General features: G+C 44.3%; 1 protein-coding gene across 3 annotated transcripts in view; it reads right to left on the reverse strand.

Moving 5' to 3' along the window:
• Positions 1 to 5,006: 5,006 nt before the first annotated feature.
• Positions 5,007 to 24,953, reverse strand: part of PDE6D (phosphodiesterase 6D) — a 55,299-nt gene continuing 35,352 nt past the window's right edge. The window contains exons 2-5 of one of the 3 annotated variants that reach the window (XM_005574606.4): positions 12,301 to 12,389; positions 11,244 to 11,369; positions 10,421 to 10,526; positions 5,007 to 5,608 (exon numbers count right to left, since the gene is read on the reverse strand). In XM_005574606.4, the coding sequence (XP_005574663.1) occupies positions 5,527 to 5,608; positions 10,421 to 10,526; positions 11,244 to 11,369; positions 12,301 to 12,389 (403 nt within the window). In that variant the 3' untranslated portion in view covers positions 5,007 to 5,526. Of the gene's footprint in view, positions 5,609 to 10,420; positions 10,527 to 11,243; positions 11,370 to 12,300; positions 12,404 to 24,953 lie in introns of all 3 variants that reach the window. The other 2 variants (XM_065526245.2, XM_015432959.3) reach the window with 2 other exon arrangements.

The following is a 24,953-nucleotide window of genomic DNA, read 5'->3' on the forward strand; positions in this document are numbered from 1 at the left end:
AGTGGCACAATCTCAGCTCACTGTAACCTCCGCCTCCCGGGTTCAAGCTACTCTCCTGTCTCAGCCTCCCAAGTAGCTGGGATTATAGGCACCCACCACCATGCCCAGCTAATTTTTTGTATTTTTAGTAGAGATGGGGTTTCATTGTGTTGGCCAGGCTGGTCTCGAACTCCTGACCTCGTGATCTGCCCACCTCGGCCTCCCAAAGTGTTGGGATTACAGGCGTGAGCCACTGCACCCAGCATTTTTTTTTTTTTTTTTTTTTTTTGAGATGAAGTTTCACTCTTGTCACCCAGGCTGGAGTGCAGTGGTATGATCTTGGCTCACTGCAACCTCCACCTCCCAGGTTCAAGCAATTCTCCTGCCTCAGCCTCCTGAACAGCTGGGATTATAGGTGTCCACCACCACGCCCAGCTTTTTTTTTTTTTTTTTTTTTTTCCGTAGAGATGGGGTTTCACCATATTGGCCAGGCTGGTCTTAAACTCCTGACCTCATGTGATCTACCCGCCTCAGCCTCCCAAAGTGCTGGGATTGCAGGCATGAGCCACCGCTCCAGGCCTCATATGGCATTTCTGATAATTATTTATTGTATCCTCCTTCTAGAGACAAACTCAGTAAAGGTAGGCTTGTGCCTAGCACAGCATCTTATTAGTGGGTATAATAGGCCTATAAGTGTGGCCTGAATGTGGCTATATCCCCTTTGGAAGACTTTCATGTCTAACTAGGGTCAGACTCAGTACTTCATCACATTCCCCATCACAAAAGCCCAATACTCAAAACACTGGCAAGAAACATAATGGCGGTACAGATGCGAGGGTGTATTGCATATTACACAGCAAAGTTTAACCAAAATTCTCTAACTAGAAATCTGTATTCTTTCTCGCAAGTCTCCTTCTCCAAGGCTGTGTGGACTGGGATTCTTCCCCCATCTCCTCCCCAACACAGACTCTTAAGCCCCTCTTGATTGCCCTGAGCAGCTGAACTCTCCCTCTCAGCTTGTACAGGTCAGAGATGGGACTCTGCTCCTTAAGCAAGCTGCTTGGAGACCTCGGTCTGTCCTGCAGCCATCCTCATATACACATCTATGTCTCTAACACATATTAAATGCTTCTACCAGTATTTCTCAAAGCATGGTCCATAGACCACCTGCATCGGAATCACCTGGCGGCTTTAAGGTGCAGGTTTCTGGGCCTCACACCTACTGATCAGACTCTCTGGGAGCTGGGTGGGGCGGGGAGATGCCCATTGCTGGTTTGAAAATCAGTGACCATAGACTGTGCCAGGCCTGGTCTATATGAGTCTCTTTCCAGGAACATTCTGCGGCCTTCAGTGTATCCAGGAAAAGCTGCTTCTCCAGGCATCTGGCCCTGCATCAAGGCCTGCCATACAAGAGCTGACTTTGACTTCACAAGGGTCCTAGTCCCTACAGTTCCCCTGTCCTCTCCTTTTGCTTGTGTTTACTTAGGCCTGCACCAATTCCCTCCTCCTCCTCCTAGCATTCAGCCTTCCTCCTCACCAGTTCAAATCCCACCCACACTACTTGGAGCCCCCAGTCAGTACTGTCCCTGAAGCACACATTTTCTATTTTTCTTAAAGCAGCTAGCAAGAAGCATGTCTGACTGTTTTGGACAGACGAATGGGTGGAGAAGCATTCTCTGAGAAGTCCTTTCTCCACTACAGTGTGTTCAGTCCCATGAGAACATTCCTTGATGGAATTATGGGGAGCAGATACGGTTTAGCAAAGAGAAGGAGATGGGTTCACTCTTAGAAAAAGAGATGGCATTTTACGAAGGTAATTCAGGCTGGGTGCGGTGGCTGACACCTGTAATCCCAGTGCTTTGGGGGTCTGAGGCAGGAATTTCTCAAGACCAGGAGTTTGAGACCAGCCTGGACAACACAGTGAGACCCTCATCTCTGTAAAAAAGTTTTTAAGGCAGGGTGCAGTGGCTCATGCCTGTAATCCCAGCACTTTGGGAGGCTGGGGGTGGGGGGGTGGATCATGAGGTCAGGAGTTCGAGACAAGCCTGACCAACATGGTAAAATCCCGTCTCTACTAAAAATACAAAAATTAGCTGGGTATGGTGGCATGTGTCTATAATCCTAGCTACTCAGGAGCCTGAGGCAGGAGAATTGCTTGAATCTGGGAGGCAGAGGTTGCAGTGAGTTGAGATCACGCCACTGCACTCCAGCCTGGGTGACAGAACAAAACTCTGTCTCAGAAAAAAAAAAAAAAAAGAGTTTAAAAAAATTAGCTGGCCGGGCGCGGTGGCTCAAGCCTGTAATCCCAGCACTTTGGGAGGCCGAGATGGGCGGATCACGAGGTCAGGAGATCGAGACCATCCTGGCTAACACAATGAAACCCCGTCTCCACTAAAAATACAAAAAAATTAGCCGGGCGTGGTGGCGGCGCCTGTAGTCCCAGCTACTCGGGAGGCTGAGGCAGGAGAATGGCGGGAACCCGGGAGGCGGAGCTTGCAGTGAGCCGAGATCGCGCCACTGCACTCCAGCCTGGGCGACAGAGCGAGACTCTGCCTCAAAAAAAAAAAAAAAAAAAAAAAAATTAGCTGGGCATGGTGGCACACATGTGTAGTCCCAGCTACTCAGGAAGCTAAGGTTAGAGGATCTCTTGAGTCCAGGAGTTTGAGGCTCTTGTGAGCTAGTATCATGCCACTGCACTCTAGCCTGGGTGACAGAGAGAGAGACTTTGTCTCTCAAAATAATAAATAGATAAATAAACAATAAAGCAATTCATTTTCAGCTTATTTTTTTTCTTTTCTTTTTTTTGTTTTTGAGACGGACTCTCGCTCTGTTGCCCAGGCTGGAGTGCAGTGGCGTGATCTCGGCTCACTGCAACCTCCATCTCCCCGGCTCAAGCAGTTCTCCCTGCCTCAGCCTCCTGAGTAGATGGGACTACAGGCACCCGCCACCATGCCCAGCTGTTTTTTCTTTTCTTTACATTTTGTTTAGTCCTTCCTTCCTTCCTTCCTTCCTTCCTTCCTTCCTTCCTTCCTTCCTTCCTTCCTTCCCTCCCTCCCTCCCTCCCTCCCTCCCTCCCTCCCTCCTTCCTTCCTTCCTTCCTTCCTTCCTTCCTTCCTTCTTTTCCTTCCTTCCAACAGGGTCTTGCTTTGTCACCCACGCCAGTGTTCAGCAGCATGATCTCAACCCACTGTAACCTCTGCCTCCTGGGCTCTAGCAATCCTCCTGCTTCATCCTCCCGAATAGTTGGGACTACAGGCACACACCTCCATGCCTGGATAATCTATGTTTTTTTTTTTTTTTTTTTGTAGAGACTGGGTTTTACCATTGTTGCTCCAGGTTGGTCTTGAACCCCCGGGCTCAAGCGATCCTTCCACCTTGGCCTCCTAAAGTGCTGGGGTTACACCAACTTGTTTTTCCATCCAAACTTTGGTATTTAAAAATAGCTTTTGGGCTGGGCACGGTGGCTCACACCTGTAATCCCAGCATTTTGGGAGGCTGAGGCAGGTGGATCACCTGAGGTCAGCAGTTCGAGACCAGCCTGACCAATATGGTGAAACCCTGTCTCTACGAAAAATACAAAAAAAAAAAAAAAAAAAAAAAAAATTAACTGGCATGGTGGTGCGCGCCTGTAATCTCAGATACTTGGGAGGCTGAGACAGGAGAATTGCTTGAACCTGGGAGGTGGAGGTTGCAGTGAGCCGAGATCATGTTACTGTACTCCAGCCTGGGTGACAGAGCGAGACTCTGTCTCAAAAAAATAAAAAAAAAAAAAATAAAATAAAAAATAGCTTTTGAAGACAACAGATCTAATATGAGGAATTGAGTCATCATTGAAAGATGGTGCTAGTACACTAAAAATGTACCGTTTCTCCTCCCCACCCGCCGATGCAAAGAGATTCAGGTAATAGAGAGAAAAGGAAAAGAGGAATCGTGAGAGCAAGAGCCACACCAAAGAGAGCCATACCTTTGTTGTGTTCTGTCCTCTGGCCTCAGACCTTACTGCTTTGGTAACTTGAAAACATGTAATTGTTGGTATTTTATAAAAGACAGTGGCTTGCAGTGAGCCGAGATCGCGCCACTGCACTCCAGCCTGGGCTTTGATAAAGCAAGACTCTGTCTCAAAAAAAAAAAAAAAAAAAAAAAAAAAGACAGTGAAGGCAGGCCAGGAGCGGTGGCTTATGCCTGTAATCCCAGCACTTTGGGAGGCCGAGCCTGGCGGATCACCTGAGGTCAGAAGTTTGAGACCAGCCTGGCCAACGTGGTGAAACACTGTCTCTACTAAAATTACAAAAAAATTAGCTAGGTGTGGTGGCAGGCTACTCGGGAGGCTGAGGCAGGATAATTGCCTGAACCCAGGAGGCAGAGGTTGCAGTGAGCTGAGATTGCGCCATTGCACTCCAGCCTGGGCAACAAGAATGAGACTCTATCACAGAACAAAACAACAAAAAAAGACACTGAAGGCTACTAGTAGCTCAGAGGTAAGAACACTTTTTGGTGTTCTCTTTTATGTCAGACCTGAAAGCACTGCCAGTTGTAATCCCTTCTCTCCCATGCTGGCTTCCAACGACAGCAGTCTTAAAGGCCTCCCAGCCTCCTCCCAGCCCAGATGCCTTCCCATCGTTCTCCAGTTAGGTCCATGCAGATCTTTTCGTTTTGTAGCTTCTAGTCTCATTTAGGAATACAAGAGTCCCTACTCTACCAACTTAGAACTGCCCTTTCTGGAAACTTCTTGAACAAATGAATACTGTAAGCAAATAGAAACAATTAACAATAATAAACAAACAAAGGGTGCATGTATGTTGTGGAAAAGAACCATTAAAGATTGTGTCTAAAAGACAAATGTTAAGGTCATGGGCTTGGTTCAAGTATGTTGCACAACTTTGGAAAGCAGTAACTGCAGCACTAGGGAACAAGATCTACCAGTTCCATTCCTGGAGTAAAATACAGTTTTGATCTTATATTTGGTTTCTTTCCATTATGCAGCCAGGTTCACTTTCTAGAAAAAGGAGATAAAAGCAGTGCCATGCTAAAGACTGTAGGAATATTTTAATTCATATTTTTAATTACATTATGTAATAATATCACAGTCTATTTTACAAGTTAAATGTATGAGAATGTATGAAATAGAAATGGTAGGAAAAAAACTAAACATGGGTCAGGAACATGGAATTTTTCCAAAACCAGGGGCCAAAGGTAGATGTGTAGTCTGCAGGGCCCAAGGAGGAGACAAGGAGGGTGATAGGTAGAGTTATCGGTTTGTGGTATGTGTTTGTTCCCTGTGTGGGGAGGGAAGGATTTGAGACCTGTCCCCTGCCCTGGTCTGGGGTTGGGAGTTTAGTCTGGTCAGCTGGAAGATGGCAGCTTGGGAAAAAGAGCCATCTGGTTACCTACACAGAGCTGGTCCCCTGGTGGCTGCAGGTAGGTTCTGCTGTTGAGGGAATTAGGGGTGGAAGTGTCAAAAATCAAAAGTGTGGAGGAAAAAAGTAAACACAGTTTCCTCCTCCCTCCAAAAAACCCAAATTCTTGACATGCGCACACATTCTTCTTTCAAACATAGAAAAGTCTCACTCTGGATGTGCTTACAAGAAGATCGTCGTCAAAAAACTTTGTTTCTATGATAACGTTCCCACTGTAAGTAAGAAGAGAAACAGAGGGCAAAAGAGTGAGCATGTTAGGCAGAAGATTTCATTTCCACAAAGTGGTTTCCATCTGGATTCCTGGGCCAAAGGACATGTACCCACCCAGAGTATTAGCTTGGGGCCATTAAAATCCTTGTCTATATAGGGCTACAAGTCTAACATGATATTTAATTTATGTGGCTAGATTCATCCCTGTCAAGCTCCCAAATCAGAAGTGAGAGCATGTCTCCACTCCTTGGTACACTCTAAAGCCTTTAGTAGAGTGCTCTGCACACAGGGTGCTTATAGATCCGACTGACTTTCTGATACCGCATTCATGGACACCTCTGGCTGGTTTATACATAGAAGCCTGAAGACCTCAGGGGCAGTATCCTTCCCTACAGTACTCACTATAGTGGAAAGGTGAGCTTTGGCCTGGCTCACACCTATTTTCCTGCCTTTGGGTATCAGCACCTTGCTCTTCATTTGGGAACCACCCTTCCTCCAGTCCATGTGCCAAGTGAGTGGCCCCTCACTCACCTGGCAAAAGGGTGAACAGAGGATGTAACTTAGGCCCATCAGACTCTTTCCTTTGAGCAAGATCCTTCCTGTAGCTTCTCCTTGAGGAAGCCATCCAGGGATTCCTGCCCACCTGCATCTTTCAAACCACCCCAGGTCTCCCCCGTAGTCTTTCTTTTTTTTTTTTTTTTTTTTTTTTTTTTGAGACGGAGTCTCGCTCTGTCGCCCAGGTTGGAGTGCAGTGGCCAGATCTCAGCTCACTGCAAGCTCCGCCTCCCGGGTTCCCGCCATTCTCCTGCCTCAGCCTCCCGAGTAGCTGGGACCACAGGCGCCGCCACCTCGCCCGGCTAATTTTTTGTGTTTTTAGTAGAGACGGGGTTTCGCCGTGTTAGCCAGGATGGTCTCGATCTCCTGACCTTGTGATCCGCCCGTCTCGGCCTCCCAAAGTGCTGGGATTACAGGCTTGAGCCACCGCGCCCGGCCTCCCCCGTAGTCTTTCAACTCTTGTATTAGCCAGAGCCTGTTTCTATGACTTACAACTAAAGAACACTAAATGATGCACCTGTATTGTGAGGGAAGAATTTTATTTTTCTTGGTGGGTATCTCAGTGCTCCCATTTGTAAAATGGGAGAGACCATGACCTTACCAAATCACACTTGAGCTGAGTTTAGGGCAACTGTTTTTAGGGGTTCTAAAAAGTTAAGTATAGTTGGTCCCCTACTTACAATGAATCAACTTATGATCTTTCAACTTTCTAGTGGATTTATGGGGATATTAAATGCATTTTTGACTTATGATATTTTCATCTTATGGTAGGTTTGAGACAGATCGAGACTCTGTCTCAAAAAAAAAAAAAAAAAAAAGAAATAAAGACAGCAACAAAAAATCAGGCCTGGTGAAGAAGTAGTCAAATGAAGTTTAATAAAATCTAAAAAAAAAAAACCTGCTTTCCTAAACTACTCTGTACTTTCCCAGGGTAATTAATAACCAGCAGATAAATTTCTGCTTGTAATTAATTATAAAACAGGTAAATAAGGTGCTCAAAATCTGACTGGCTGATAGGATATAAAAATAGCTACCATTGTAATTAAAAATCTATTTTTAAAACTACTAAAACTTTAAAAAATTCATTACAAATTTGTATTTATTTATTTATTTATTTTTGAGATGGAGTCTTGCCTTGTCGCCCAGGCTGGAGTGCAGAGGCACAATCTCGGTTCACTGCAACCTCCAGCACTTGGATTCAAGTGATTCTCCTGCCTCAGCCTCCCGAGTAGCTGGGACTACAGGCGCATGCCACCATGCCTGGCTAATTTTTTTTTTTTTTGACAGGGAGTCTCACTCTGTTGTCCAGGCTGGAGTGCAGTGGCAAGATCTCAGCTCACTGCAAGCTCTGCCTCTCGGGTTTACATCATTCTCCTGTCTCAGCCTCCCAAGTAGCTGGGACTACAGGCGCCCACCACCACACCTGGCTAATTTTTTGTATCTTTTTTAGTGGAGACGAGGTTTCACCGTGTTAGCCAGGATGGTCTTGATCTCCTGACCTCATGATCTGCCCGTCTCGGCCTCCCAAAGTGCTGGGATTACAGGCTTGAGCCACTGCGCTTGGCCTATTTTTTGTATTTTTAGTAGAAATGGGATTTTACTGTGTTAGCCAGGATGGTCTCAGTTTCCTGACCTTGTGATCCACTCAACTCGGCCTCCCAAAGTGCTGGGATTACAGGTGTAAGCCATCACGCCCAGCCTCTGTTACAAAATTTAGATGGGGTCTTGCTATGTTGCCCAAGCTAGTCTCAAACTCTTGGACTCAAGCAACCCTCCCCCATCAGCTTCCCAAGTAGCTAGGATTATAGGCAAGTGTCACCACACCTGGCTCTTAAAAAAACTATTAAAAACTTTTTTTTTTTTTTTTGAGACGGAGTCTCGCTCTGTCGCCCAGGCTGGAGTGCAGTGGCGCGATCTCGGCTCACTGCAAGCTCCGCCTCCCGGGTTCCCGCCATTCTCCTGCCTCAGCCTCCCGAGTAGCTGGGACTACAGGCGCCCACAACCGCGCCCGGCTAATTTTTTGTATTTTTAGTAGAGACGGGGTTTCACCGTGGTCTCGATCTCCTGACCTTGTGATCCGCCCGCCTCGGCCTCCCAAAGTGCTGGGATTACAGGCGTGAGCCACCGCGCCCGGCAAAAAAACTATTAAAAACTTAAAAAGGGGCTGGGCACGGTGGCTCATGCCTGTAATCTCAGCGCTTTGGGAGGCCAAGACGAGTGGATCACCTGAGGTCAGGAGCTCAAGACTAGCCTGGTCAACAAGACAAAACCCCGTCTCTACTAAAAAATACAAAAAATTAGCCGGGTATGGTGGTGGGTGCCAGTAATCCCAGTGACTTAGGAGGCTGAGGCAGGAGAATCACTTGAACCCAGGAGGCAGACGTTGCAGTGAGCCAATATTGTGCCACTGCACTCCAGCCTGGGCAACAGAGAGAGACTCTGTCTCAAAGAAAAAAAAAAAAAAACCTTAAAAAGTAGAGACAGGCATAGTGGCACATGCCTGTAGTCTCACCTACTTAGGAGGCTGAGGCAGGAAGATCATTTGAGCCCAGGAGCTGGAGTCCAGCCTGGGCAACATGGCAAGACCCTGGTTTTTTTTTTTTTTTTTTTTTTTTTTTTTTTTTTTTAAATAAAATAAAACCCAAAACCAAAACAAACAAAAAACCTAAAAGTAAATAACCTCAATTTTTAACAAATTCAATATGGCTTTCATAAAGGAACTGTTGAAAGAGATGATCCAATATTACACAATTATCTGTGGGACTAACTCTTTTTTTTTTTGAAACAGAGTCTTGCTCTGTTACCCAGGCTGGAATGCAGTGGCATGATCTTGGCTCACTGCAACCTCCACCTCCCTGATTCAAGCAATTCTCCTATCTCAGCCTCTTGAGTAGCTGGGATTACAGGTGTGTGCCACCATGCCCAGCTAATTTGGGACTAACTCTTTTTTTTTTTTTTTGAGACAGAGTCTCGCTCTGTCGCCCAGGCTGGAGTGCAGTGGCCGGATCTCGGCTCACTGCAAGCTCCGCCTCCCGGGTTCCCGCCATTCTCCTGGCTCAGCCTCCCGAGTAGCTGGGACTACAGGCGCCGCCACCTCGTCCGGCTAGTTTTTTGTATTTTTTAGTAGAGACGGGGTTTCACCGTGTTAGCCAAGATGGTCTCGATCTCCTGACCTCGTGATCCGCCCGTCTCAGCCTCCCAAAGTGCTGGGATTACAGGCTTGAACCACCGCGCCCGGCTGGGACTAACTCTTTAGAAGGTACTATTACTATAACACTTGAGAGACTAACACCTTTCCCACAGACAATGGGAGGTGGGAAGTTATTGACAGTGTTTTTGGACAAAGCACAAACAAACTGTTCTTTGAACAGGAACCAAAGCTATTAATATGGTAAGCTATTCACCAAAAAATTGTAACCAAGTATCCTTGAAAACAGAATTATTAATAGGACTTTGCCAGATTCTGTTAAAGGTGATCTAAACAAAATACAGAGATACTGGAAGTATGGTAGTCAGGAATAGGAGCAAATTAACATAGATTCGGTATATATTAAATGCCAGTCTCCTTCCATGCCATCGCATTTTATCTTCATTACACCTCTGTAAGAGAGAATTAATTTCTGTGTTTAGAGATGAAAGACTAAGGCTCAGAGAGATAAAGTGTATTAGTGCCCAAGATGACACAGGTAGTCAGTGTGAATCAGGAATTTAAATCTGGTCTAATCTAAAGTTTTTTTTTTTCTTTTTTTTTTTTTAATTATTCTTTCCACTCTATCATACTGTCTTTTTCATATGAAAAAGGTCAGGAACCTGGAAACCTAGACACCCTCGGATACTCTTTTTTTTTTTTTTTTTTTTTTTTTGAGACGGAGTCTCGCTCTGTCGCCCAGGCTGGAGTGCAGTGGCGCGATCTCGGCTCACTACAAGCTCCGCCTCCCGGGTTCACGCCATTCTCCTGCCTCAGCCTCCCGAGTAGCTGGGACTACAGGCGCCCACAACCGCGCCCGGCTAATTTTTTGTATTTTTAGTAGAGACGGGGTTTCACCGTGGTCTCGATCTCCTGACCTTGTGATCCGCCCGCCTCGGCCTCCCAAAGTGCTGGGATTACAGGCGTGAGCCACCGCGCCCGGCCCTCGGATACTCTTTTACTCTATTTCTCAACTGAGCTCTCTGCCCACTCAATGGCACCAGGAGTCCCACCTGCCTGGAATGCCTGTTTCTAGACACACTTCATAATTTCCTGAGACCTGCTCACTCACGTTAAGACGCTTGCTGGCATCATCTGGGACTCGGGTGCTGCCTCTATCAAGGACTGCCAGGTATTTGTGGAGTTAGGGATCACAAAGCCAAACTCGAAGAACCATTCTGAAGGAAGAAGGAAAAGCCGGGGTGAGCAGGTGCCCCAGTATAAAGTTTAAGGGCTCTTTGTCTCCCTCCTCTAGAGTGAGCCTCTTCCTACCCTGAGAACCACCGAAGGAAGCTATCAGCAACCTCTCAGACCAGAGGCATAAAAAAGACAGGGAAGGCTCCTCAGGTTGTCCTCTGAACTACACCAAAGCCTTGCTTCTCATGCTTTGAGGTCTAAAGGACTAGGACCAGTGACCAGGACACAACATAAGCAGCATTTTCTTAGAGGTAGGCTAGATGTGAACTATACATAGATACATAGCTCAATTCTCTTGGACTAGCTTGAAGGGGCTTATGTGCCCTCTTATACTGCATGGTGAGAATTCAATGCAGAGTGGCCAGTCAAATCTGTATGATACTGTATGTAGAGCACTGTACTAGGCCCTGCTCATAGCAGCTTCCTCCATGACCATATCACAATACAATGTCAGTGCCTAAACCAGGTACCACCATCCATGCTCCCAGTGTCAGAGACCTCAAAGCCCCTTGCAGTGGCCAGCTTTGTTTTGGTTTGTTTTCACTGGGGATTCACAGTCTTGCAGAGTGTAGGAATCCTACCACAAACTGAGTTGTAAAAGGAATGTTATCAAAGCACTGCTTTAGTTCACTGGGTATTGTTGCCTTTTGTCCTGGTCCCCCTAAGCCCTGATTTCAGGCATGCAGGCAGCAGAATACCTTCTAGGCATTGCCCTTTGAAGTAAATTTTTTGTTCCAGGCGGAATTTTTCCATTTGTTCTGTTGAAGAAAAATTGAGTTCTCGAGACACGGCCTTGCACTTGAGGATTTTCTTGGGAACACGGGCTGGTAAGAGAAAAACAAATGTTGAAGCCATTCTAAATGAAAACCACATGACTATGATGCTTCAAATTTCTGGGAGCTTCTTATAGCTGATTTAGAGAACACTTTATTACATTTTGGATAATGCTTTGGTAAGTGCACTACACTTTGTGTGGCTGAAAGCAGAGGACTCTAATTGGTCACTCATATCTGAAAAATATTAGATCTTCAAGGAACACCAGGTTTTGTGCATCTAAGGGCCTCATCTAGCTACTCTCATCAGGAAGGGGGCTGCACGGGTACCTTCTCTCTACTCTGTTCTGGTGATTTTAACCCCTTACTTCTTCTTTACTTTAGGGAGATAAAAACGCAAATTTTCTTTTGGAGAAAAAAGTTGAGATCTCAGTTTCTATCTTCGGGTATGTTCTAATGGTAAAATTTCAGCACAAAATGGGTTTTGGGAAGTGGGAGAAAGAAACATTAAGAAAGCAACTGGGTTGGGTGTGGTGGCTCACACCTGTAATCCCAGCACTTTGGGAGGCTGAGGCGGGCAGATCACTTGAGGTCAGGAGTTCAAGACCAGGGTGGCCAACATGGTGAAACCCTGCCTCTACTCAAAATATAAAAATTAGATGGGTGTGGCGGCACGCGACTATAATCCCAGCTACTCGGGAGGCTGAGACATGAGAATTGCTGGAACCTGGGAAGTGGAGGTTGCAGTGAGCCGAGATCGCACCACTGCACTCCAGCCTGGGTGACAGAGCAAGACTATGTCTCAAATAAAAAAAAAATAATTGTAATTGAAACTGTCAACATGTCAACAACACATGAATTAACATGCTGTGTCTTCAGGGGCTCACCCGCCTATTAAGTATGTGTTAACTTAGCTCTCTTATGCTCAGGGGCTAGTCTGGCATTGGTCACAGCCCTGTGTAGACAAAGGGTTGGAAAGTACCTTCATGTTCCACACCAGGGACAGACAGGTCTTCTGTTCCTTGCCAGAGTATCTTCCCTGTTTCAGCATCCCGAAGGTTCATCCAATTTCTGATCAAATATGACTAAGGAAAAATACGGCACTGAAAGTGACTCCCACTTTGTACTCTAGGTGTCTCATGTTTACTCCCACCAACTCTTGTTTACTTTTTAAAAAGTCAAACTGCTCATTGCTATGGAAGCAGATAAGAATGTGTAGGAGAGTCAAAAAGACGTCTAAAAGAAGCAGCAGAAACCTTGAGAAGACATTATTATCTATGAGAATCTTAAGACTGCACACACCTAGAAATTGCAAGAAAGGGACAGAAAATGAACAGTGCAAAATTTAAAATTTACCAACAGGATCTAACCAACCAAGATAAAATACCTAAAGAAACAAATATCAGATGTACCCCAAGGAAACAACTCATGAAGATCACTCTATAGTGAAGGCCACAGCCCCATAAACTTCACCCACAAGCACAGAACTCTCAAATTGCTTTGTAGTGCCCCCCCTCTTTTTTTTTTTTTTGAGACAGAGTCTCACTCTGTCACACAGGCTGGAGTGCAGTGGCACAATCTTGGCTCACTACAACCTTTGCCTCCTGGGTTCAAACAATTCTTGTGCCTCAGCCTCCTGAGTAGCTGGAATTACAGGAGCGTGTCATCATGCCCAGCTTATTTTTGTATTTTTAATAGATATGGGGTTTCACCATGTTGGCCAGGCTGGTCTCGAACTCCTGACCTCAAGTGATCTGTCTGCCTCAGCCTCTGAGTGCCCTGTTTTTAAATATGAGAAGATAGCCAAGTATCACCAGAAATTCAAGAAAGCATTTATTATGAAAGACAGACCAAAACAAACTAAAAGAAAAAAGTAACTTAGAGGAATAAAGAGGCTTACAGATAAAGACATAAAGTTTTAAAAAGGAGCATTAAAAAAAGAGAGATATGACATAACCTCTACAGACACTAAAAATTAATACAATCAAATTCTATATATTTTAGGTGAATTTCTCTGGTTTGAGGTTACAACTTATGAAGCTGGTCAACTGATGTTCTCTGTCAGAAAATGCCTTCTAACGTAAGTATTTATATTTTCTAGTTTCTGTATTGTTTGATCCATTAAATGAGTCAATAATACCAATTTAAAAAAGAATATTCAGAGAACAAAAAAGAACTCTAGAAACACATATATTTTGATAGCAGAACCAAACAACTCAATGCAAAGAAAAAATTGAAGAAAGCTTTCAGAATGAAAAAGGCAAGGATAGAGAACAGGAGAGCAGGCCAAGTGTGGTGGCTCAACGCCTGTAATTCCAGCACTTTGGGAGGCTGAGGCAGGTGGATTCCTTGAGCTCAGGAGTTTGAGATTAGCCTGGGAAACATGGTGAAACCTCATCTCTACAAAAATACAAAATTAACCAGTCATGGTGGCTCACGCCTGTGGTCCCAGCTACCCTGGAGGCTGAGGTGAGAGGATTGCCTGAGCCCACAAAATTGATGCTGCAGTGAGCCGAGATCATGCCATTGCACTCCAGCCTGGGTGACAGAGGGAGACCCTGTCTCAAAAAAAAAGGAGAGTAAAGGTACAAAAACTTACAGTCCAAGAATAGTCCAAGAGTTCCAATGTCTAACTAACAGAAGTTCTAGAAAGGTAGAACAGAGAAAACTGAGGGGAGGATTGCATCAATAAATTAATTCAAGAAAATTTCATAGATTGAAAGTGTCTAGGCTGGGCACAGTGACTCACACCTGTAATCCCAGCACTTTGGGAGGCTGAGGCGGGCAGATCATCTGAAGCTGGGAGTTCAAGACCAGCCAGACTAACATGGAGAAACCCCGTCTCTACTAAAAATACAAAATTAGCCAGGCATGGCAGTGCATGCCTGTAGTCCCAGCTACTCAGGAGGCTGAGGCAGGAGAATCACTTGAACCCGGGAGATCGCACCATTGCACTCCAGCCTGGGCAACAAGAACGAAACCCTGTCTCAAAAAAAAAAAAAAAAAAAAAAAAAAAAAAAAAAAGGCATGTAGCAAATGCCCGTCACATCATTAGTGGATTTACATAATATCAAAGATAAAGAAAAGCAAAAAGCTTCCAGAAGTTCAACAAGTCATTATATAAAGGGTCAAATCAGAATAGGGAAAAAAAAAAAATCAGAATAAATCAAATTCAAAAGGAATCCTGTAGGATAGGAGACAATTTAGCAGGGCCTTTAAAATTCTCAGGGAAACAATTTCTGAAACAAACTCAAAAATATTTACTTTCTTAAGAAACTAAGGAAAATATGGCTTCATCAAAATGACAGAAAAAACCAAGAAAGGGGATGACAAGATGACATGGGATATAGCAAGCAAGAAACAGATGAAGGGAGTCCCGAGTGACAGTGAAAGAAGATCCCAAGAAAATAGCTCTTTAGCAGGTCTGGAGAGTGACTAGTCCAGGGTCCAGGCTACAGCAGGTCACAAAGCTCAGAAAGAGATTTTCTCTTAAAAAGATGAAATTCATAGAATACCTAGTGTGTTTATATGGAAAGAAGATTTATATAATTAGAGGGAGATTTTGGGGTCAAATTCATGAGAAGCACAGAAAACCTAAGCAAATGACAAAAATTCAAGTACTGACATCATGAAAAATTAAGGTAGGACTGGAAGAAAAAAGTAGTCATAGTATAACTCATGGCTTCATTGCAAGTAGTGCAGATATGGTCATAACAATGAAAGCACATCCAATACCCAGTATAATTACCTGGGAGGATGAGGGAACAAGAGTATGTATGGATAGTCAGGCATGAAATGTTGAGAAACAACAAAACTGTCATTTTCCACAGTGGAAAGTGGGTAAATAATGCTAAAATGGAAACATTAAGACATAGCCACAATATGCTTTTTAGAAATATCAAGATGAATACCAAATAAATAAGCTAAAAAGAATTGAAAATAGTTTTCTCTGGGGAGCAGAAAGTAGGGGGACAGGGTGTGGTGCTCTTCATTAGAAACTAGGCAGACTTTTTTTTTTTTTTTTGGAGATGGAGTTTCGCTCTTGTTGCTCAGACTAGAGTGCAATGGCACGATCTTGGCTCACCGCAATCTCCACCTCCTGGGTTCAAGTGATTCTCCTGCCTCAGCCTCCTGAGTAGCTGGGATTACAGGCATGTACCACCACGGCCTGGCTAATTTTTGTATTTTTAACTAGAGACAGGGTTTCTCCATGTTGTTCAGGCTGGTCTCAAACTCCTGACCTCAGGTGATCTGCTTGCCTTGGTCTCCCAAAGTGCTGGGATTACAGGTGTGAGCCACCTCGCCCGGCTGACTGTGATTCTTTAAATTATGAACACATACAACTTAATAAAAATAAAGACTAAATTTAAGAAGAGAGTGCTAAGTTTTTTTGTTTTGTTTTGTTTTAAAATACAATTGACAAACCATTAAAGGAAAAGAAAATATTATGCAAGCACAGAGGGTAAGTCTGCAAACGATTGTTAATATTTGCAAAGAGACTGAGCTTCAGAAAAATATATGTATAATATAGATATAGTTTACATGTGTCTTTTTTTTGGTTTTCTTCTTTTGCTATCTTGTAATCAGACTCTCTTCCCAAAGCACTCCATAGTCTCTCTTCCTTGTGGAAGGCAGTGACCGCTCTGCACTACAGCAGCTAGAAAAGCCAGATCCTTTTCTCCCAGTCCTGGTATAATTAGGGGTGAGCACAAGAAGGCCTAGCTTTGGACACTTGCTGCCCAGTTCTGGGGTCCTGAAGCTATAGGACTTGCAAGGGAGCTGGAAGTTCTTCAGGGTTGGGGCAGCAGGGGCATGCCAACCTGCCCTTTCCTAATGTGTGGTCTTTGCTACAGACCCTGTCCTTTAACTTCCAGGCAGTTCCAAAAGCCTCAGATCAGATACCCTTTCCCATTGTTTGAATAGCTTGCAATTCAAACAATGTTAGGGAGAACCCTAAACAACATAGTTGACTGGAATCATCATGTGTGTAATAACACTATATTTTACCTTCTGGAGAGATTCTGTCTAGGTTTTGTTGCTATACAAGAAAAGTCTCAAAATATAACCAAGTGTTATTCAGCAGAGTGCCTGCAATGTGATGAGGAGTCACACATTGTGATCTTTCTGTGCACTCAACCTGCTTGTGGGCACCCCTGCATGAATGTACTGTCGCTTTCAGGTCACATTGGTTGTGTTACTCTCCTCTCAGGGTGTGCAATTCCTAACAAACTGTCCTTCTATGCTCAATACATTTCCAGACAGTGCTGTTCCTCTCCACCTATGTGATCTGCCTTCCTCTGGTTCATATTTTCATACTCCACTTTTTTTTTTTTTTAAACAACTAAATTCAAAAGCAAGTTTACATACTTGCTTAGGTCATGTCTCACGATTATAATTGCTATAAATATGCTCACACCTCCCAGCGTCTCTATATATTAACAGAAAGTTTCCCAACTGCAGAAGGAAAGCAACAGATACTACTGCTCTATCAATCCCCTCTGAGCTAAGATCTAAACTGTCCCAGGCAGCTAAGCCCAAGGTTTTCTGAAGACATAGTCCTCATTTGACCTGCTCTGAACAAGCTTTCCATTCTTTCACAGCAGACAGTGTCCTATGTACCCACTACGGCAACATGGACATCAGACTTTCTTAAATTAAACAATAAGACTAAACAAAACTAAAATGACTTCTACGGTTCCAGGCTCACAGGCAGGTGAGGCATTCTAGCAAAACTAGAAAAGCCCCGGAGGGTCCCTGTACAAAGCTGCGGCTAGAGCAGACTGAACTTCCAGAAGAAGCACTACAGTGACTGGCAGAGGTCAGAAAAGCAAAGCCTGGGGCCAGGACTTACTCTTCAATCTATATATTAAATGATAAAAAAGAAAGACATTTTAAATTAGTCTTCTATCTGATACTTAGTGAATAGTAAATTTAAGCTCCCCTTATTTCAAGGGAGAGAAGTAGCTAAAAATACATGGTTGATTTCCACAACATGAGTGTCTTTTCTCTGTAAATAATCAGGTTAAGGACTTAATTGCTTATCTTTTTTTTTTTTTTTGGACACAGAGTTTCGCTTTTGTTGCCCAAACTGGAGTGCAGTGGCGGGATTTCCCCTCACCATAACCTCTGCCTCCTGGGTTCAAGTGATTCTCCTACCTCAGCCTCCCGAGTAGCTGGGATTACAGGCATGTGCCACCACACTCGGCTAATTTTGTATTTTTAGTAGAGACGGGCTTTCTCCATGTTGGTCAGGCTGGTCTCGAACTCCCAACCTCAAGTGATCTGCCCGCCTCAGCCTCCCAAAATGCTGGGATTACAGGCGTGAACCACCGTGCCCAGCCCTAATTGCTTACCTTTTTGGGAATCACATAAAAATATATTCTGTAAAATATATTTATATGTTTGGCCAGTTCAATAACTATGTACTTCCTGCATGTGCCCTAATCTGAAAAATTATCTACCAGTATCTATATCATGTACTTCATTTTATAATCCTTGAACATTTTAATCCTTAACAAATTTTGTAAGATTTTATCCTCAATACAGCATTAGAGAAATACAAAGACAGCTCCATCCAAGGATGTTGGGATTGAGGCTATTGAGGGTCCCTCTAAGTTCTGTAATTTTAGGGGTGAAAAGGAAGCCCTTAGTTTATGGTAGAAATGCAGCAATTTGGGAACAACTTTATAAAATGGAAATCCATAATAGTCAATTAGTAAGGAGAAATAAAAGTTATTAAGGTAGGTGTCTTACAATGATAACAATAAGAAAAGCTGGTCCTCAAAAGAGGAAACTTCAAGTTGACTTCTGAGGAGCCAAAAAAAAAAAAAAAAAAAAAAAAAAAAAGGAAACATTTGACTAAAAATGCTAGAAATGAAAGGCAAGCTTTGATGATTGGTCATCATCTGGCTAAAAACATATGTGTTTTAACGCTTATTGCTAACCAGATTTTTTAGAGAAAAAGAGCCCAAGTTTTAAAGACTCAAAGGTCAAGTCACTTCCAATCTTGAGAGGAGGATTAGGTGGACAGGCTTTAAAGGAGGGGCTGGAGTACTATTTATAAATTCTACCCTCTGGGTCAGCCAGGTCTTTGTTCATTTAAAAGCTCCCTGGTGATTTATATGAAGGATGAGCATAAAGGAACACTCTTTTCCTATGGGAAGCCTCCTGCTTAGAGGAGATCGGGCCCTGGTACCCTCTCATTTGGAACAAGGCAAACATAAAGAAGCACTCTCGTATGTAAAAGAAAGAATATCTTGGCCGGGCGCGGTGGCTCACGCCTGTAATCCCAGCACTTTGGGAGGCCGAGGCGGGCGGATCACAAGGTCAGGAGATCGAGACCACGGTGAAACCCCGTCTCTACTAAAAATACAAAAAATTAGCCGGGCGCGGTGGCGGGCGCCTGTAGTCCCAGCTACTCAGGAGGCTGAGGCAGGAGAATGGCGTAAACCCAGGAGGCGGAGCTTGCAGTGAGCCGAGATCGCACCACTGCACTCCAGCCTGGGCGACAGAGCGAGACTCCGTCTCAAAAAAAAAAAAACAAAACAAAACAAAAAAAAAAAAAGAAAGAATATCTTAAAAATAAGCTTCAGAACAAAACCAATAGTTTGCAAAGTATTAAGCATTAGGAAAGGTAAAAAAGGAAGTAAATATTCCATAAATATTATAGAGGAATGGGTGACACTTGGCTCAACACAGGGTTACACAAATCCTCTTGTGTCTTACAGAACAGTTGTGACCTGGTGTGATTTAGATGCAGTCCGGTGCAGGAGCTGGGGGCAGACTTGAGGTGTAGAAGGCAGTGAAGGAGGTGGGTGGTAGAATGGGAAGGGAAGGATTGGGGATCAGAAGAAATCAGTAGATGAATGGGGTACTAGGTAAATTTCCCTGAGAGATGCAAAAGCAGAAAACAGGATAATAAAAGGATTTGAACCAAGCTTGTCCAGCCCATGGCCTCCGGGCTGCATGTGGCCCAACACAAATTTGTAAACTTTCTTCAAACTTTTTTTTTTTTTTTAGTTCATCAGCTATCGTCAGTGTATTTTATTTTTTAATTTTTACTTTATTTTATTTTATTTTATTTTATTTGTGAGACGGAGTCTCACTCTGTTGCCCAGGCTGGAGTGCAGTAGTGTAATCTTGGCTTACTGCAACCTCCACGTTCCAGGTTCAAGCAATTCTCCTGCCTCAGCATCCTGAGTAGCTGGGATTACAGGTGCCTGCCCCCATGCCTGGCTAATTTTTTGTATTTTTAGTAGAGATGGGGTTTCACCATGTTGTCCAGGCTGGTCTTGAACTCCTGACCTCAAGCAATCCACCTGCCTCGGCCTCCCAAAAGTGCTGGGATTACAGGCGTGAGCCACAGGGCTTGGCCTGTTTGTGTATTTTACGTGTGGTCCAAGATAATTCTTCTTCCAATGTGGCCCAGGGAAGCCAAAAGATTGGACACCCCTGTTAAACTAGTTTGTAACAATCATGTAGGAGTATTTTGGAATGAGTACACTGGTTCTGAGAGTCTTGATTAGTTTTAAATGGAAATAGTCAACATCGTTTTTTTTTTTTTGTTTGTTTGTTTTTTTTTTTTTGAGTCGGAGTCTAGCTCTGTCGCCCAGGCTGGAGTGCAGTGGCCAGATCTCAGCTCACTGCAAGCTCCGCCTCCCGGGTTTACGCCATTCTCCTGGCTCAGCCTCCCGAGTAGCTGGGACTACAGGCGCCTGCCACCTCGCCCGGCTAGTTTTTTGTATTTTTTAGTAGAGACGGGGTTTCACCGTGTTAACCAGGATGGTCTCGATCTGCTGACCTTGTGATCCGCCCGTCTCGGCCTCCCAAAGTGCTAGGATTACAGGCTTGAGCCACCGCGCCCGGCCAACATCGTTTTTTATATAATAAACAGATCCACACTACATGCCCATACCTCACTGGCCAGGTGAAGGAGGAAAAAAGATAAATCAGGCTGAGAGAATAGAGAGTGAGAGGGAATGGGGAAGACAAAAAATGGAAAGAGAAAAGAAACACGGGGGACACACACAGACGGAGAGACACAGGGACAGAGTGAAGGAGAAAAAAAGACTGAAAAAAACACAGAAAGGCCCACATACAACTGAGAACCAAGAGACAGAGCCAGGACAGAAGGCAACAAAAAGGAAGAGTCTCCGAAAATTTGGAGATAAGATCCCATACAGTTTTCTTCCTACTTTAATATTGTATAGCTGTCTGGGTTAGTGAGTTTCATAAGACAGTTTGAAATTGATGAGCACAGGAGGAAGACTAAGCATTCCAAGTGTTAAGCTCCTCTGAAAATGTTAATTGGCTGGTTCATAGTTTCGTGTAATTTATCATCCAAACTATGATACTTTCTTTTCTTTTTTTTTTTTTGAGATGGAGTTTTGCTCTTTGTTGCCCAGGTGGGAGTGCAGTGGTACAACCTCGGCTCACTGCAACCTCCGCCTCCCAGGTTCAAGCGATTCTCCTGTCTCAGTCTCCCAAGTAGCTGGGATTACAGGCATGCACCACCTCACCCGGCTATTTTTGTTTTAGTGGAGACAGGGTTTCACCATGTTGGCCAGACTGGTCTTGAACTCCTGACCTCAGGTGATCCGCCTGACTCAGCCTCCCAGAGTGCTGGGATTAGAGGCGTGAGTCACCACACCCGGCCTATGATACTAAGAATGAAAGAGAGTGCTAACCGGAAAGCACATTTAAATGACCTGGCTCATAAAATGTGCTTAGAACAGTCCTCAGCATTAGTAAGCCATGTGTTAGCTATTATTATTATTATCAGTGACAATTATATTATTATCAGTATTATAATTATATTATAATTATATTATCATTATTATCATCAATGACAATTAATTCTTTATCATCTCCCATCTAGCATTCTGACTGGGTTTCCTTGCTTCCATTCTTGCCTCCTTCTCCATTCTCTTCATAGAAGGAAGGGGTTTTTTAAAACTGTAAGTTAGATGTCAATCCCTGGCTTTCCTCTGCACTTAAAAAAATTGAGTTCTTTCCATGGTCTACAAGGCCCCTCAATCACTATGCCCTAGGCACAAAAGCCTCTTATGTCTTTCTCTAACACACTAATACCTCTTCTCACCTGTGCCAAGAAGCCTGAATACTCTTGACCTTATTCTTCACAGCCTCAGTTCCTGGTGTCAGTGGCACCTCCCCTGAGAGGTTCTTGGGAACACTGAGTCCACAATGGTTTCTGAATGCACACATCTGCCTGACTTCTAAGTTGGGGCTCCTTCTGTGCCTCCATGCCAACACTTGGCTATCCTCCCCCGGGCAGAAAATTTGTGGTATGTCTGTCTCTTCTGAGGAGAGGCTAAATTCTACTTCACCTTTGGTATATTACTTTCCTAGTCAAAGACTTTCTCTGATGTCAAGTGGGTATTTTGAAAAATACACTAGGAAATTTAAAATATAGAAATAAGTAAGAAAAAAAAAAAAGACTTTCAGTGGATCCTCACAGACTAATCCAGGGCCCTCCATTATCTGATCTCAAACTATCATTCATTCATTTAATATATGTTTACTGACAACCTATGATATGGTTTGGCTGTGTCCCCACCAAAATCTCAACTTGAATTGTATCTCCCAGAATTCCCATGTGTTATGGGAGGGACCTATGGGTTGGTAATTGAATCATGGGGGCTGGTCTTTCCCATGCTATTCTTGTGATAGTGAATAAGTCTCACAAGATCTGATGGGCTTATCAGGGGTTTCCACTACTGCTTCTTCCTCATTTTCTTTTGCCACTATCATGTAAGAAGAGGCTTTCACCTCCCGCCATGATTCTGAGGCCTCCCCAACCATGTGGAACTGTAAGTGCAATTAAACCTTTTTTTTGTTGTTCCCAGTTTCGGGTATGTCTTTATCAGCAGCGTGAAAACAAACTAATGCAGTAAATTGGTACCAGTAGATTGGGGCATTGCTGAAAAGATACCTGAAAATGTGGAAGCAACTTTGAAACTGGGTAACAGGCAGAGGTTGGAACAGTTTGAAGGGCTCAGAAGAAGATAGGAAAATGTGGGAAAGTTTGGAATTTCCTAGAGACTTGTTGAATGGCTTTGCCCAAAATGCTGATAGCAATATGGACAATAAAATTCAGATGGAGATGAGGAATGTGTTGGAACTGGAGCAAAGGTGACTCTCGTTATGTTTTAGCAAAGGTACTGGTGGCATTTTGCCCCTGCCCTAGCCTAGAGATTTCTGGAACTTTGAACTTGAGAGAGGCTTCGGGTATCTAGTGAAAGGAATTTTTTTTTTTTTTTTTTTTGAGATGGAGTCTTGCTCTGCTGCCCAGGCTGGAGTGCAGTGGCCGGATCTCAGCTCACTGCAAGCTCCACCTCCCGGGTTTACGCCATTCTCCTGCCTCAGCCTCCTGAGTAGCTGGGACTACAGGGGTCCGCCACCTCGCCCGGCTAGTTTTTTTTATTTTTAAAATTTTTTTAGTAGAGACGGGGTTTCACCGTGTTAGCCAGGATGGTCTTGATCTCCAGACCTCTTGATCCGCCCGTCTCGGCCTCCCAAAGTGCTGGGATTACAGGCTTGAGCCACCGTGCCCGGCCTAGTGAAAGAAATTTCTAAGCAGCAAAGCATTCAAGAGATAACTTGGGTGCTGTTAAAGGCATTCAGTTTTATAAGGAAAGCAGAGCATAAAAGTTTGGAAAATTTGCAGTCTATATGATAGAAAAGAAAAACCAATTTTCTGGGGAGAAATTCAAGCCAGCTGCAGAAATTTGCATAAGTAGCAAGGAGCCTAATGTTAAACCCCAAGACCATGGGGAAAGTGCCTCCAGGCCATATCAGAGAATGTCCCTGCAGCCCCTCCCATCAAAGACCCAGAGGCCCAGGAGGAAAATGTGGTTTCATGGGCTGGACCCAGGTTCCCCATGCTGTGTGCAGCCACTTGGTGTTGTGTCCCAGCTGCTCCAGCCATGGATAAAAGGGGCAAACGTACAGTTCAGGCTGTGGCTTCAAAGGGTGGAAGTCCCAAGCCTTGGCAGCTTCCATGTGGTGTTGAGCATGCAGGTGCACAGAAGTCAAGAATTGAGATTTGGGAACCTCTGCCTAGATTTTAGATGTATGGAAACGCCTGGATGCCCACACAAAAGTTTGCCGCAGGGGCAGGGCCCTCATAAAGAGCCTCTGCTAGGGCAGTGATTAAGGGAAATGTGGGGCCGGAGCCCCCACACAGAGTACCTACTGGGGCACTGCCTAGTGGAGCTGCAAGAAGATGTCCACTCTCCTCCAGACCCCAGAATGGTAGATCCACCGACAACTTGCACCATGTGCCTGGAAAAGCCACAGACACTCAACGCCAGCTGGTGAAAGCAGCCAGGAGGGAGGCTGTTCCCTGCAAAGCCACAGGGGCGGAGCTGCCCAAGACCATGGGAACCTGTCCTCTTGCATCACCATGACCTGTTTGTGAGACTTGGAGTCAAAGGAGCTCATTTTGGAGCTTTAAAATTTGACTGCCCCGCTGGATTTCAGACTTGCATGGGCCCTGTAACCCCTTTGTTTTGGCCAATTTCTCCCATTTGGAATGGCTGTATTTACTCAATACCTGTACCCCCACTGTATCTAGGAAGTAATTAGTTTGCTTTTGATTTTACAGGCTCATAGGTGGATGGGACTTGCCAAGGCAAGGCAAAGTCTCAGAAGAGACTTTTTTTTTTTTTTTTTCTTTGAGATGGAGTCTCACTCTGTTGCCCAGGCTGGAGTGCAGTGGTGTGATCTCAGCTCACTGCAATCTCTGCCTCCCGGGTTCAAGCGATTCTTCTGCCTCAGCCTCTCGAGTAGCTGAGATTACAGGCACCTGCCACCACGCCCGGGTAGTTTTTTGTATTTTTTAGTAGAGATGGGGTTTTGCCATATTGGGCAGGCTGGTCTTAAACTCCTGACCTCAGGTGATCCACCTGCCTCGGCCTCTCAAAGTGCTGGGATTACAGGTGTGAGCCACCATGCCTGGCCTCAGATGAGACTTTGGACTGTGGACCTTTGGGTTAATGTAGAAATGAGTTAAGACTTTGGGGGACTATGGGAAAGGCATGACTGGTTTTGAAATATGAGGACATGAGATTTGGAGAGGACAGGGGCAGAATGATATGGTTTGGCTATGTCTCCACCAAAATCTCAACTTGAATTGTATCTCCCAGAATTCCCATGTGTTGTGGGAGGGATTTAGGGGGAGGTAATTGAATCATGGGGGCTGGTCTTTCCCATGCTATTTTTGTGATAGTGAATAAGTCTCACGAGATCTGATGGGATTATCAGGGGTTTCTGCTTTTGCTTCTTCCTCATTTTCTCTTGCCGCTGTCATGTAAGAGCCTTTCGCCTCCCGCCATGATTCTGAGGCCACCCCAGCCATGTGGAACTGTAAGTCCAATTAAACCTTTTTTCCCCTCAGTTTCAGGTATGTCTTTATCAGCAGCATTAAAACAAACTAATATAACCTACTATGTACCGGTATTAATGTCAAAGTTGCATCTAAAAATTTTGGGCAATGTTTCACTTAAAATGACAGGTAGTATAGAGGGGACAATATTTTTAAATTCATATATTATTTGATAAAATTTATGGTTTTAGTTATATATGTGAAAATATGTATCTATTTCATCCACATCA

This window comes from Macaca fascicularis, chromosome 12, assembly GCF_037993035.2.
Source record: "Macaca fascicularis isolate 582-1 chromosome 12, T2T-MFA8v1.1".
In the NCBI taxonomy this organism is placed as follows: Eukaryota; Metazoa; Chordata; class Mammalia; order Primates; family Cercopithecidae; genus Macaca; species Macaca fascicularis.